General features: G+C 46.9%; 1 protein-coding gene and 1 pseudogene across 1 annotated transcript; both read left to right on the top strand.

Annotated features, from left to right (window-relative positions):
• Positions 1–628: 628 nt before the first annotated feature.
• Positions 629–748, top strand: LOC116147256 (U4 spliceosomal RNA; annotated as a pseudogene).
• Positions 749–7,751: 7,003 nt separating this feature from the next.
• On the top strand, positions 7,752–11,768 carry SPN (sialophorin). The gene is made up of 2 exons (XM_064478781.1): positions 7,752–7,903; positions 8,262–11,768. The coding sequence occupies exons 1-2, from the start codon at positions 7,752–7,754 to the stop codon at positions 9,478–9,480; spliced, it is 1,371 nt and encodes a 456-aa protein (XP_064334851.1). The 3' UTR covers positions 9,481–11,768.
• Positions 11,769–13,142: the final 1,374 nt, after the last annotated feature.

Here is a 13,142-nt window from a genome sequence, read left to right as displayed (position 1 = left end):
TTGCAGCCAAGGAACTGAATTTTAAATCTTAATGAGCTTTAATGAATTTAAATTAAAATAGCCCCGTGTGGCTAGTGACTGCTACATTGGACAGGCAGCTCTGGACAATGCAAAGAAGAGATTGCGAGTTTTAGCTACTTTAAGCATTGCAACAATTAATGTACACATACCAGAAATTGGGCAGAAGAGAGATTAGGGATGGGAAGCCACAGAGTGATAATCATGAATTTATAGCAGCCAATGTTTACATGGCACTCAGGGTCTTTTAAAAAAGAGACAACAGACCCAAAATAGAGTCACTTCTGTTAAGCCAAGTCACCAAAACCAAAACTTAATACCTAACCTAATTCAGCTTCTCCCAGGTGTGAAGTTTTAAATTAATCAGCATGGAAGTTCTTGATCAACACTGGTGGGGTAGTTTTCCTGATTAGACCCCAGCTTTTCCTGATCCCTGCCTCTAAGAGGTGTCCTTGCCTGAAATAATCCTTTTTTCTCTTTTGCTAATCGTCTCCTGGTCCTGCCCCATTTCTGCCAATAAAAGTCTTCCATGTACACAGCCCCTCAGAGTACCTCTCTGCTTACTAGGTGGGATGCTGCCTGACTCAGGATCATTTAATAAAGCTAATTAAGCTTTGAACAGTGGCAGTATCATAGCCAATGAGGTTTATCTGAGGCATGATTATTGCTAATTGAAAAAAAAAGCCAATTAGATCCTCAAATTTACTCAATTGAATTGTGTTCTTTAACGGGTTGCTGGCACTGTTTCCAGTGCTCCCCCGGTCCAAAATCACTGAATCCTCGGGGCAAGGCTAGCCCATCTCACAGATCAGTAACCTGAGGCACCGGAAGGTGACATTTGTTGCCCAGGGTCACACACTCAGTCAGTGGCTGAGCCTGGGTCTGGCCCCAGGAAGTCTGGCCCCAGAGTTCACTCCCTCAACCACTGTACCACTGCACCTGACAACTGATACTGAAAATGACCATGGGGAGCTATTATTTACAGCAACAAAAACAACTTTAGTGACAGTTACAAAGGGCCTAAAAAGAGGGTTATAGTTGACCTGGGAAGTGGGACAGGGCCAGTGGGTCAAATCCTCTTCCATTGGAGCTAGAAGCCAGTAGACAAGATGGATATATCAAGAAATAGCAGAACTGGGGGGAGGGTATATAGCTCAGTGGTAGAGCACATGCTTAGCATGCACAGGTCCTGGGTTCAAATCCCAGTGAAAAAAAAGAAGAAAAAAAAGAAATAGCAGAATTAGCATATTGTTGAGGGATATTGTCGAAGGATATTGATATCTGTTGACCCACCAGAAGAATTCAGTTAAAGGGATTAAAAATTGTTCCTTTCCAGGACCATGACTTGGGAGGGAAAGGGGAGGAGTATTACCATTCATGATAAACACCCTGTGCTTATAGTATGCATTACCTTAATAAAAATTAAAAACCATTATGTTCAATGATAAATTAGTACATAAGTGTCTTTCTGATCAGATGGAAAGTGGGGACAAGGGCTGCCTGACTTGTCAATCCTGTTCCTGGAGAGGGTTGTGGATGAGAGGAAAGGGCCCCAGGCCTTGGGGGCCAGATAGGACGTCACAATTCATCTCTTACAGCATCAGTCATTATTTACCAGGCTCTTACTTAGGGACCCCTCACACTATCTAATTTAATCCTCCCAAGAACTTTGAAAAATAGCATTATTGTCCCTATTTACAGATGAAAAAACAGGCAGAGAGATGACAGGACTAACCGAAGGCCACACAGACAGTAGGTGATGCAGCTCAGGTACCCAGACCCTTCTTCTGAGGCTTCCCTGGCCTTGGGTTTGGGGCAAGGAGGAGGCTCTCCCACTCCAGCTCCTGTCTGTCTGCGTGTCTGCCTGGAAACAGCTCCTCAGAGACCTGCAGAAGGTCAGAGCTCAAAGTCCAAACCCTAATGGGAGATGGGAGTCTAGGGAGGGAAGAAACACTACCTTCATTGAACACCAGTTGGTCGCATCAGTCCTGCACCTGAGAACATCTGATGACCTCGCATGACTTCCTGGAGGTCTGCGGGCTGGGTGGAGGCTTCAAAGTTTAAGGCACACCCAGTGCTCACGGCAACCCGTCCCTGCCTGGTCCCTTTCTGGCCTCCTTGCCTTCAAGGGCACAGTTCTTCAGCCTGATGCCCTCTTCCTTCTCTCTGCCAGAAGACTCCTTGTCAGCCAGTAAACGTCACTGAGCACCTCTTGTGTACCAAGAACTGTCCAGGTTCTGGTGGCAGAGCAGCAAACAGACACACATCCATGCTCTCGTGGGGCTTATGTTCCAGAAGAGGCAGAGAGACAGAAACAAAATAAGAAAGGAAACAAGGCAGTGTATTAGGTGAGAAAGTGCCAGAGAGAGAAAGCGGGGGTGGGGGATGGGGTGTGTAGGCCAAAGGGAGGGGTACAATTTTAAACAGCCAGGCAAAGCCATTTAGATATCTGGGTGAAGAGGCTTCCAGAAGGGGCCACAGATGGCACAAAAGCCCCAGGGCTCAGATTCTCCAGGGACATCACGGAGGCCTGGGTGGCAGCAGCAGAGGGAATGAGGGTCAGAGTGGGTATGGCCTTGCCGTCCACTTTGAGGACTCAGGCTTTTCCTCTGAGTGGGGTGGGAGCTGTCTCAGGGTTTAGAGCAGGGGACGGGTGTTTGATCTGGGTCCTTCTGGCTGCTCCGTGGATAAGAGCCTGAAGGGAGGTGGGGAAAGACAAGGCATTAGGCTAGATGGGTAGCAGTGAAGGTGGGGAAGAGTAGTCAGATTCTGGATCTTTCTATGTTTTATATGTTCTTGTATTTTGAAAAATTTCAAACACAGAGAAGTTACAAGAATGATACAGTCCACCCATTGACCCTTCACATGGCTTCATTACCTTTTTTTTTTTAACCTGCCCCTTTGTTATATGCCTGAGCACATGATAGGTGGGTGATGGAGTTACATTTTCAGTCTAGCATCTCCATACATCTTAAAAACTCCGTAGTTCTCAGAAGCTTTGTCTGGGTCCTCTTTGTTCCTGACTCTGGGGAAATATAATGACCCCACTCAGCATTTTTGTTGACGACTGCTAACTAGAGGCCTTTTTCTCTTCTTTTATGAGCACCCGAGACGAGATCTGAGATTTGCAAGATGGGCTTTCCTGCTTTTTCATTTAATAGTTGAGTTCTTTTCAAATTTCAAGTGTGGGTTCCATCTCCAGTACCTCCTCTAAAAATCAATAAACCTAATTACCTCCCCCTCCTGCCAAAATAAAAAATAAAGTAATACAATAACAAATATCAGGTGCTAAATAAATACAGGGAATTAATGACTCAGGAAAGTGTTAAAATATGTGAGGTTACTGATTTGTTATAAAAGTATGTAATGCAGGAACTGTAAACTGGAAGAGATGCACAGGGAAGGTATGGGGAAAGGGACCGGAGCTTCCATGCCCCGCCCCCAGCACCTCTCCCGCACGTCTGTATTCACCCACCCGCAAGCTCCTTCACTGCATTTTATTTTGCCCCATATGCTTTATTTTATCTCCTATATTTTTATTGTTATTATTTTGTATGTGTGTGTGAAACTATTTAAGAGGAACTTTCTGCATTGTGTACCATCAATCCTACATACTTCAAACATGTATTTCCTGCAAACTAGGAATATAACCATAATACATTTATCAAATTCAGGAAAGTTAATCTTAATTCAGTACTATTATATACTCTACGGTCTATTTGAATTTTGCCAGTTATCCCCATGGTCTCCTTTATAGCATTCTCCCCCGCCCCCAAATCTAAGACCCAATCCAGGATGCCTTATTGCATTTAGTTGTCACATGTCTTTATTCTTTTAAGATCTGGAAGAATGTCTCTGGTTTTCTTTGTCCTTCCTAACACTGACATTTTTGAAGATTATAGGCCGGCTGTTTTGTAAAATGTCTTTCAATTTGGGTCTGCCTGATATTTCTTGAAACTTAGATTCAGGTTATGCATTTTTTGCTAGGACAGAAGTGATGCTGGGTCTTTCTCTATGCATCATACCTGGAGCCTCCATCACTGGTCATGTGAACTCTGATCACTTGGTTAAGATGATGTCTGTTAGTTTTCTCCACCGTAAAATTGCTACTTTTCCTTGGTAATGAATACGTAGCTTGTGGGGAAATAATTTAAGACTATAAAAATATCCTCTATGCACCCCTGACGTCGCTACTCCAATTTCACCCAATGGTTTTAAACATCATTCCTACCTGAGTCAATTATTATCATGGTGGTTGTAAACTGGTCCTTTTTAAACTTTACATTCCTTCTACAATTTTATGTTAGGTTTCCTACTGTAAAAGAACTTTCCCTATGCTCCTTCCTCCCTTCCACCTCCCTTCCTTCCTTCTTCACTCTGGGTCTCTCTAATATTTTCAGAATCAATATGAACTCATGGGTTCTTTTTTCATTCAACGTGTTAGTTGATCACAGCCATTATTCATTCTGATGCTCAAGGTCCCCCTGCTTGGGCCGGAGGAGCTTCTTCAAGCTAGTTCCTTGTCCTTTGATACAGTTCCATCATTCTTGGAGCACTGCCTTACTTTCTGATGCAATAACATGTTCCAGGTTCTTCTTTCCTTTCCCCTCCTCCTTATTTACTTATTGAAGAATAATTGACCTACAACACTGTTAGTTCCAGGTGCACAACATAGTGGTTTGATATTTCATTACATTACAAAATTTATCACCACGGCAAGTCTCATTACCATCTGTCACCACACTAAGTTACTACATTATTATTGACTCTATTCCCCTTGTGGTACATTTCATCCCCATGAGTCTTTCTTTTTTTTTTAATGATGGCACTGGGGATTGAACGCAGGACCTCGTGCATGCTAAGCACACACTCTACCACTGAGCTGTACCCCCAATTCCCCCCCCCTTAATTTTGTAACTGAATCTTCATACCACAAACTCCCTCATCTATTTCATCCATTCCTCCCACCACCTTCTCCTCTAGCAATCACCAGTTTATTCTCTGTATCTATGAGTCTGTTTCTGTTTCATTATGTTTGTTCATTTGTTTTGTTTTTTAGATTTCACATATAAATGAAATTATATGGTATTTGTCTTTCTCTGTCTGACTTATTTTACTTAGCACAATGCCCTCTAGGTCCATCCACATTGTCGCAAATGGCAAGATTTTGTTCTTTTTTAATGGCTGAGTAATATTCCAGTGTTTATATATACCACCTCTTCTTCCATTTATCTATCAGTGGACACTTAGCCAGGATGTGGTTATCAGACACTGGCCCCATTTTGAAGGTAGAGAGTGCAGAATTTACAGATTGGATGTAGGCTGTAGGAGAAAGAGAAGTGATCCTATGCCCCTTAGCCTTTAAAGATGTTGCTTCTCTGCAGTCTTCTTAGACACTCCCTAAGGCTGAACCTTGCCCCTATTTTAATGAGTATTCTATTATTTGAATTATTTATCCATAAGCATGTGTCTAAATGCAACATAGTTATTAAGTATCAGATGGCGGTACTATCTGGGAGATCCTTATTCTTGGCCTGGGGTCCTTAGACCAACATGGTTTTGGAGTTCATCTCTAGCGCTGGCTGGTTGTCTGAGCCTAGCCAATTCTCCTAACTGTTTTGTTTCTCAGTTTCTTTACCTGTTAAAGTTCAGGGAATGATCTGAATGATCAGAGTTGTTGTGAAGAGTAAGTGCTTTGTGAATGCAAAGTGCTGGCCCATTCGAAATGCCTAGGGCACATGACTTAACCTCCCTGTACCTTAGCTTCCTCACCTGTAAAATGGGCTTGCTATAAGGAGCAGCTGGAATCATGCGCAGAGAACCTTCAGTTCTGTACCTGGCCAACTGCTGCTACTGAATTTCTAAGTATTGTGTTTCTGCGATGTCTTGAGGGCAAGGCCCATTCCTTGTTCATATTTTCATCATCTCTCCCTCCACCCCAGGGTCTACACACTGTGCTGGTCAGATCGTTTCTTGAGTGCTTCAGGCCAGAGCCTGGACCCAGCGACATCCTCTCCACTCGCCCCAGAACTGAGGCTTAACATCGGGCCTGGGGAATGTACCACTTTGTCAGCAGCAATTTAGTTGAAATGACAGTTTTGTCAACAATGAATTTTGCTTCAGTGATTTTTTTTTAAAGGTTGAGAAATTGGGCATCTTTATGCCATCTTACAAACATTTTTTTAGATATATTGGAATTAAAATTTTTTTAACCTCCAGTTACTTTGCCGCCAATTGTTCCTACTTTTCTGTTTGCAACGACAAAATGTGGAAACAACCTAATGTCTGACAATGGAATGTTTCCTCCCTTCCTTCCTTCTTTTTGTTCATACTATCTGATCTTTCTTTCTTTCTTTCTTTTTCTTTTTTTTTTTTTGGGGCAGGGGAAGGTAATTAGGTTTATTTATTGATTTAATGGAGGTACTGGGGATTGAACCCAGGATCTTGTGCATGCTCCTTCTTTTTGTTCAGTTAAAAAAAAAGGAAAGTGAGAGAACGTATATACAATAAAATTTAATACTATAATAACATACATGTGTATATGCATGTATAGCCATTGTTACGACTGTCTATCTGGTGGCAGACGTACAGAGCCTTTTCACTTCATACACTCCTGCCTGCTGGGAGAGGCAATCCAGCCTGGCCCTGAGCATCCCTGCATTCTCACTGATATGCCAATACAAGGTCCTGGATGCTCTGTATCCAGGCCATCTCTCAGGGTTGAGTAACCCTGTGGGGGTGAAGTAACATCTCCCTTCAGGACAAATAGCAGGCTCAAAAAGGGGGAAATTCCCCAAGCTCAGTGTTCCTCAGCTGTGAGGCCAGCCCCTCTGTGTCAGCCCTGTGGGACTCAGGGGCAAGCGGAACTGAAGCAGACCCAGTGTCCCTGCCATTAGCTGAGCGATGAGTAGTGGGTTCCTGTGTCTCTGACCCAGGAATCTCACATCTTTGTCAGACTAACTCGTTAGCTTATGAGTGGGATACAATCCCAGGCCTTGACGTTGGCCTCTTTCAATCATCTTTCATGTACATGTATTATTACTTTCAAACATGAAAGTCAGTTTTGATTTTTTTTTAAAAGAAAGGCACCTGCCTCCCCAAACCATACACATATCAAAAGTCAAAGCTCATACCTACCCAAAAATCTTGGTAATATCTCAGTAGATACTTATCCAGACTATCTTCCATGTAGATTCCCACATTTTCATTAGTCTTCTGTAAAAATAAGATCATAGCGTATACAGTGCCTAATAACCACCTGGATTTAGTCAGGCGGTCCACAACTGGGGGCCATTGTGGTAACCACCCCACATCAGCTTCTTGGGAAGTCAAGAGCCCACCAGGGATTTCACACAGCTTGCAAAGGCTTTCGCTGCCATCACCCAGAGTTGGGGGCTTCCTCTTTCCCCTGTACTTCCTGGGAGCTCTCAGGGCAGAAAAAGTGCTAGCTTTGGGTCCTGGCTTAACAGCTGGGGGACCACAAATGCAAAGGAAACCACCTACTCCTCCCATCTCCTCCTCTGCACCCCCTGGGTCTCAAGCACACATTTCCATCACCCCTGCTCTGACTCTATCCCCGCTTCACCCCTTGGCATCCCATTTCTCCAGCAAGACCCAGGCATCCTCATTCCAGACCCCACCCACCATCCCCACCGGCCTCAGCTGAGACCTAAAGCCCCTGTCACCATCACAGACCCTGAGAGAGTAAGTGATGCCGCTCTTATTGTACGGCAATGTGGGAGCATGGCGGGTGGGGCAGGATGCTGGTGTGGGTGGAGCCAGGGCCACTTCCTTTCCCCTTGGGGCCCTGTCCGCCAGTCTTGCCCCAGCTTCAGGAGGAGTTGGAGCAGCCTGGCCCCAGCCCTGTGCGTTATCGAGTGAGCTGGTAAGAGATGTGACTTGGTGGGTAGGAGCCTCAGTGGAGCTGGGAATGTGCCTCTGGCTTGACGGGTATCAGGAAAGGAGGATGAGGAGCCAATGGGATTGAATAGGGTCAGGCCAGGCAGGGAGCAGGTGGCTGTTGCTGGAGAGCAAGCTGCCATGGCCTGAGGGGGCCTATGGGCTAGAGCTGATGGGGGAGCGGCCAGTATCTGTTCCTTTGTTATTTCTGATACTATTCAAAGCACTGGTGGAAAAAGCCGTTGAACCGCAGATTTCGCCCAGCAGTTAGCAGGGAAGTGGGCAGTCCTCCTCCCATCCCCAGCGCCTTATGTGTTCTATTTCTCCAACTTCCCCCCCTTCAGGTCCCAACTCCTGCTCATGCCTGTGGCCTTGGAAATGACCCTCCTTCTCTTCCTCTTTGGGAGTGTCTGGGTCCAAACCGTGAGCCCAGAGAACATAACTACTTCGCCGATGTCTGAATCCAGCACGTTATCTGGTTCTTCGACCTCAAATATCCATGAGACCACAACATTCACCTCAATGACATCCCATCTTACAAAGGTGGTTGACAGCACTGTGCACCCGACCTTCCCACCTTCCTCAACTTCTGCTCCAGCCAGTGAGTTTTTATCCACTCTTGGGACTTCCCCTGCTGCCAGCAGTGACCTTGCTGCACCGAGGTTAATAAGCTCCCAGGAGCTTATGACCAAGAATTCATCGGTGCTCCCGGAAATCTCGGAAGCAACCAGTGTGCCTGCTCACCCGGTAATGGACTCTTCAGAATCCCACACTGTCACTGATACAATCATGGCAACTAGCTCTCTGGAGACCTTCAGTGGGACCAGGGGACCCTCTCTGATCACGGCAACTAGCTCTCTGGAGACCTCCAGTGGGACCAGGGGACCCTCTGTGACCACGGCAACTAGCTCTCTGGAGACCTCCAGTGGGACCAGGGAACCCATCACCACGGCAACTAGCTCTCTGGAGACCTCCAGTGGGACCAGGGGACTCTCTGTCACCACGGCAATTATCTTTCTGAAGCCCTCCATGGGGACCCGTGGCTCCACCATCTTTGGGGAAAAAATAGTCACCATAAGCAGTACATCCTTTCCCAAATTACATCCGGGGACAAATGTCACCCTGCTGGTGAGTGTGCTGCTGGTGGCCCTACTGGTGATCATTGTCCTCCTGTGCCTACTCCTGCTATGTGTCCGATGGAAGAAGCAGAGGACAGGAGTCCTGACACTAAGCAGGGGTGGGAAGCGCAACGGGGCAGGAGATGCCTGGGCTGGGCGAGCACAAGTGTCTGACGAGGAGGCCATGATAAAAACAGACGGAGTGTCTAGGGGCGACAAGGGCTCCGGGGTCCCCCAGGGAGAGGGGTCCGACCAGCGGTCTACACTCACCACTTTCTTGAATACACAGAAGTCTCATCAGGACTCCCTGCCGTTGGAGGATCTAAAAGCCCAGTCAGCCTCCAGCCTAAATGGGGAGAAAGAGCCACTGGTGGGCAGAGAGGACGGGGCTGTGGAAGCCTCTGTTCCTGATGGGCCAGAAGCGAGAGATGTGAAGGCCCCTTAGGGCTCGAGAATAACAAGACTCCCTATCATTACTTCCAAACCCATCATCACCCAGCATCCTTTGGGTTTTCGCGTAGTATCTTCACCCCAAATCCTTATTTGGCTTCTTAACCCTGGATCTTCTAGCCGGCATCCGCACCCAGCGCCTAGCCCAGTGCCGACGCCCACTGAGTGCTTGTAGACTGCGTGAACCAGACTTCCTCATCAACCCCTACTTCTCCCATCACATTTTCTCCAGGTTTTTGCCCTTGAGGCCAGCTGCTGACTTCTAGAATGCCAAACTTCCTTGACCTCAGATTTCTCAGAGGATTCCCCAGAGACACCAGAGTCTGGGGAGGAGAAGGAAAAGGCAACGCCGCAAACTCCCGCTTAGGATGACTCTGGAAAGTACATCTGGCCCCACAGATGAGGACAGTCCTACCGGGTCAGCCCACAAACCTCGTTTAACTCTGGGCCCCAGTGCTCTGTGCCAGGCCAGCCTGGAGCACAGGCTAGGTGGCATCACCTCGCTGTGCTCTTCGGAGGGTCTGTGACAGCACCTGGACTCTAGGCTGGCCCATGTTTCAAACCACCCCCTCTCACCCACCTCTAGACTGAGGCTGAACCCAAGGCTTCTTCTGAAGAACAGAGGTGAGAAGTGTTTCTGGGCAGGAGCAGTTCTTAGAAGTCTGAGCATCCACGTGGGTCCAGTCATGCGTACGGTTTGTATGCAAGAGGCGAGGACTTTGTGATGCTTGTGAAGGGTGGTGGCGAGTACAGATGGTGTGAGGGAGTGGGCAGGAAGGGCTGCAGAGGCTCAGATGCCATCCTGGGAAGCTGCTGAGAACACATGTGCTCTCATCTTTGCTCACATGGGGTGGAGGTAGGAGATTTAACTCCGTCTGTGATGGGCTTGAGAGAAGGGCTGCATGTGTGACCAAGTGTAGTCCTTCAGCTCAGCCGCAACATCCCTTCCTCAAAGAACCTCCCCTTCCAACTCCAACGTGCACACGAGAGACCCGAGAGACCTGGAGCGGGTCTTGCTGAGGCTGTTACATGTTTAATGTGTTGACGGTATCTCCTCTTCGGTTCTCCAAGGGGGATCGGTGAGAGTCAGCTGTGACAGGTCCCTGGAACCAGGAGGTGGAAAGGAGGGAGGGGACAAGACCCAACTGTGCTGTCTGTCTCTGAGGTCAGCCCAGGCCAGAGCCCAGGGCGCCGCAGGGACCAGAGGCCGTTGGTATTTCCCCAGGGCCAAGAGGAAATTTGCAAAGAGGAAGTTGTTGAGTCAGAAGGAACAGTGGCTGAGAGCAGACACATTGACCTACAGAGAGACCAAGGGACACCATGTGAGTGTGACTGCCAGCTAGCTTGGACTGGAGGGGATGCAGGAGACAGGGAAAGGGCCTGGATTGGTCAGTTCATGGAGTAGGGGAGGGATGGAGGAAAAGGGGCCAAAAGGGGCTGAAGATCTGCCCAGAGTTGTGCCACTTCTGCCTGGTCTGTGGGAACGGGCTGAGCTGGGGTGGAAATCCAGCCTTCACCACCCACGTCTGGATGCCTTCTCCTACTTCTCAAAATGCACTGTTTGGACCAATCGTCGCCCCAGGACAGCAGAAGTGAGTTCCAAAAGTCCCTTCGGGACACCGCAAATGTTGTCTTAGATTTGTCAAAACAACTGCCCCAATTTCAGGTTTAGAAAATATTGTTACTGAACTCAGAGACCACCAACTTCACACCTCCCACTCCCACTCGACACATGCAGTCATCTTCTGAACCATCACTGATTTCGGGGTCCTGGGCGCATCCTGAAGGAAATGGCAGGAGTGGGTGGCAATGGGGGTGGGTATTTTCTGGGCTCTTATAGAAGGAAGCAGTAAATATTATAAGGCTAAAAAGAAAGAAAAAAAGAGAAATAAGAAAGAAATATAAAACACCATAATAAGAGAGGACCAAACCTATCAGTTATGAAAAAGTTGTCAACTGTCTATTATATTTACAATGGTTGGGAAAAATCCTGTTTTCAAAAATTATATCATGACTTTGAAAAATGCCTACAATATAATGTTAAATGGTAAATTTAAGTAGGTAATAAAACTAGTTACTCATCTGTAAATACATATGATTCTAGTTTTGTAATAAACATGCAAAAACATAGACATTATAGAAAACGAAAAATTTGATGGAGATATCCCAAATATTTACTGCGGTTCTCTGTAAGGGTATGGGGTGATTTCTATTTTGTCCATACTCTTTTGTATTTTCCATATTGTATACAATAAATATTGATGACTTTTCTGATTTCAAAAATGTTAACAAAAAGGTGTTTGCGGGGGGCTGGGGGTGTCTGGTTTGAGGAGGCTGGAAGGGTAGGATGGAGCCACGCTATGAAGGGCCCCACTCTCTCCTCTGGCCTCACTGCCCGGGTGCCAATTCCAGCTGATTCTTCTTGCAGGGTCCCTGGGAGCCCTCCCTTCTCTCCAGGCCCGTCACAGCCCACCTGGGTCCTGCAGAGATTGCCCTTTTGGTTTCCTGAGTCCCGTCCCTTCCACCCTCTGCCCTTTCTAAAGGGCCACTCTGTCCAGATCACCCCTTCACCCTCTAAGGCCGTCAGGAGTCTATCTTCCTTAGCATGGAGTATAAGACCCCTTTAAGATCTGGCCCTCCCTCTCCTCTGCACACCCCTGCCTGGTCAGCCCTTGGCCCAAGAGTTATAAGCTCTCCAGCCTCATGAAATTCCTTGTAGTTTCCTGAATATACCATGTGCTTTTCTTGGGGTTAGGGGTATAGTAAAATAGCATTTTCCCCCTCTTGCAAAAGTTAATTACCAGAACATTCTAGTTTCTTAAATACCAGGATTCTCTCTCACACACACAACCATATACAGTGTCTTATTCTTTACCTTATATTTTAAAATGCATGTTTCTATTTTATATTCAAAAGGGCACATTATGATCGTAGTTACAAATACAGCTTTGCCATCTACCATGCAAATTCCAGATGGCAGGAGGATTTGGGTGGGGAAGGTCTTAAGAAATCTATTAATGTAATTCACTTTTGCAGACAGGAAAGGGGCCTCAGAGCATGGTTTTAAGGACATTTTATTTCTGAACATGGACAGTTACACCTAATTTTCTTCCGCATCCCCATTTCTGCCCCTTGACCACGTCCAGTTTGGCAGAACCTGTGAAGGATGGGTTACCGGGGGGCTGCAAGCACAGGTGACCGCCAGCAGCTCTGAGTGCTCCAGCCCTTGGGCTGAGGGAATGGGAAACACCTCTTCCTGAGCCCCAAGTTCAGTGACTGTGTCAGGAGGCAGATCAAGCTAGGACTGTTAACAAGACAAGAGAGGAATACAATCAGAAGGTTCTAAGACTCTCAAAGCAGTAACAAAAATAGACCCCAAATAAAAGTGGAGAGAAAACTTTCAAACTCTAAAAGGGTGTTGGCTGTGGGTGGCTATCCTGTTCTGGGGAGGTTTGGGGGCACGTCATTAGCCGTTGGAAACCCAGGGTATTTTGGAGATCATCTACTTGTCCCTGCCCATGAGCTGCCCATGAGTGCCTGTGTGCCTTAGCCCCCTGGGGTGCTCAGCACCTGCCTGCCCCGCTAGTGGCATCAGGACAGCTTCACTGGACCATGGCCCAGATCCCCAAAGCTGCCGGCCACTGAGAGGGCCACGTA

The sequence above is a fragment of the Camelus dromedarius genome, chromosome 24 (genome assembly GCF_036321535.1).
Source record: "Camelus dromedarius isolate mCamDro1 chromosome 24, mCamDro1.pat, whole genome shotgun sequence".
NCBI classification, from domain to species: Eukaryota; Metazoa; Chordata; class Mammalia; order Artiodactyla; family Camelidae; genus Camelus; species Camelus dromedarius.
The sequence above is the reverse complement of the archived record's forward strand: the minus strand, read 5'-3'. Positions and strand labels throughout refer to the sequence as shown.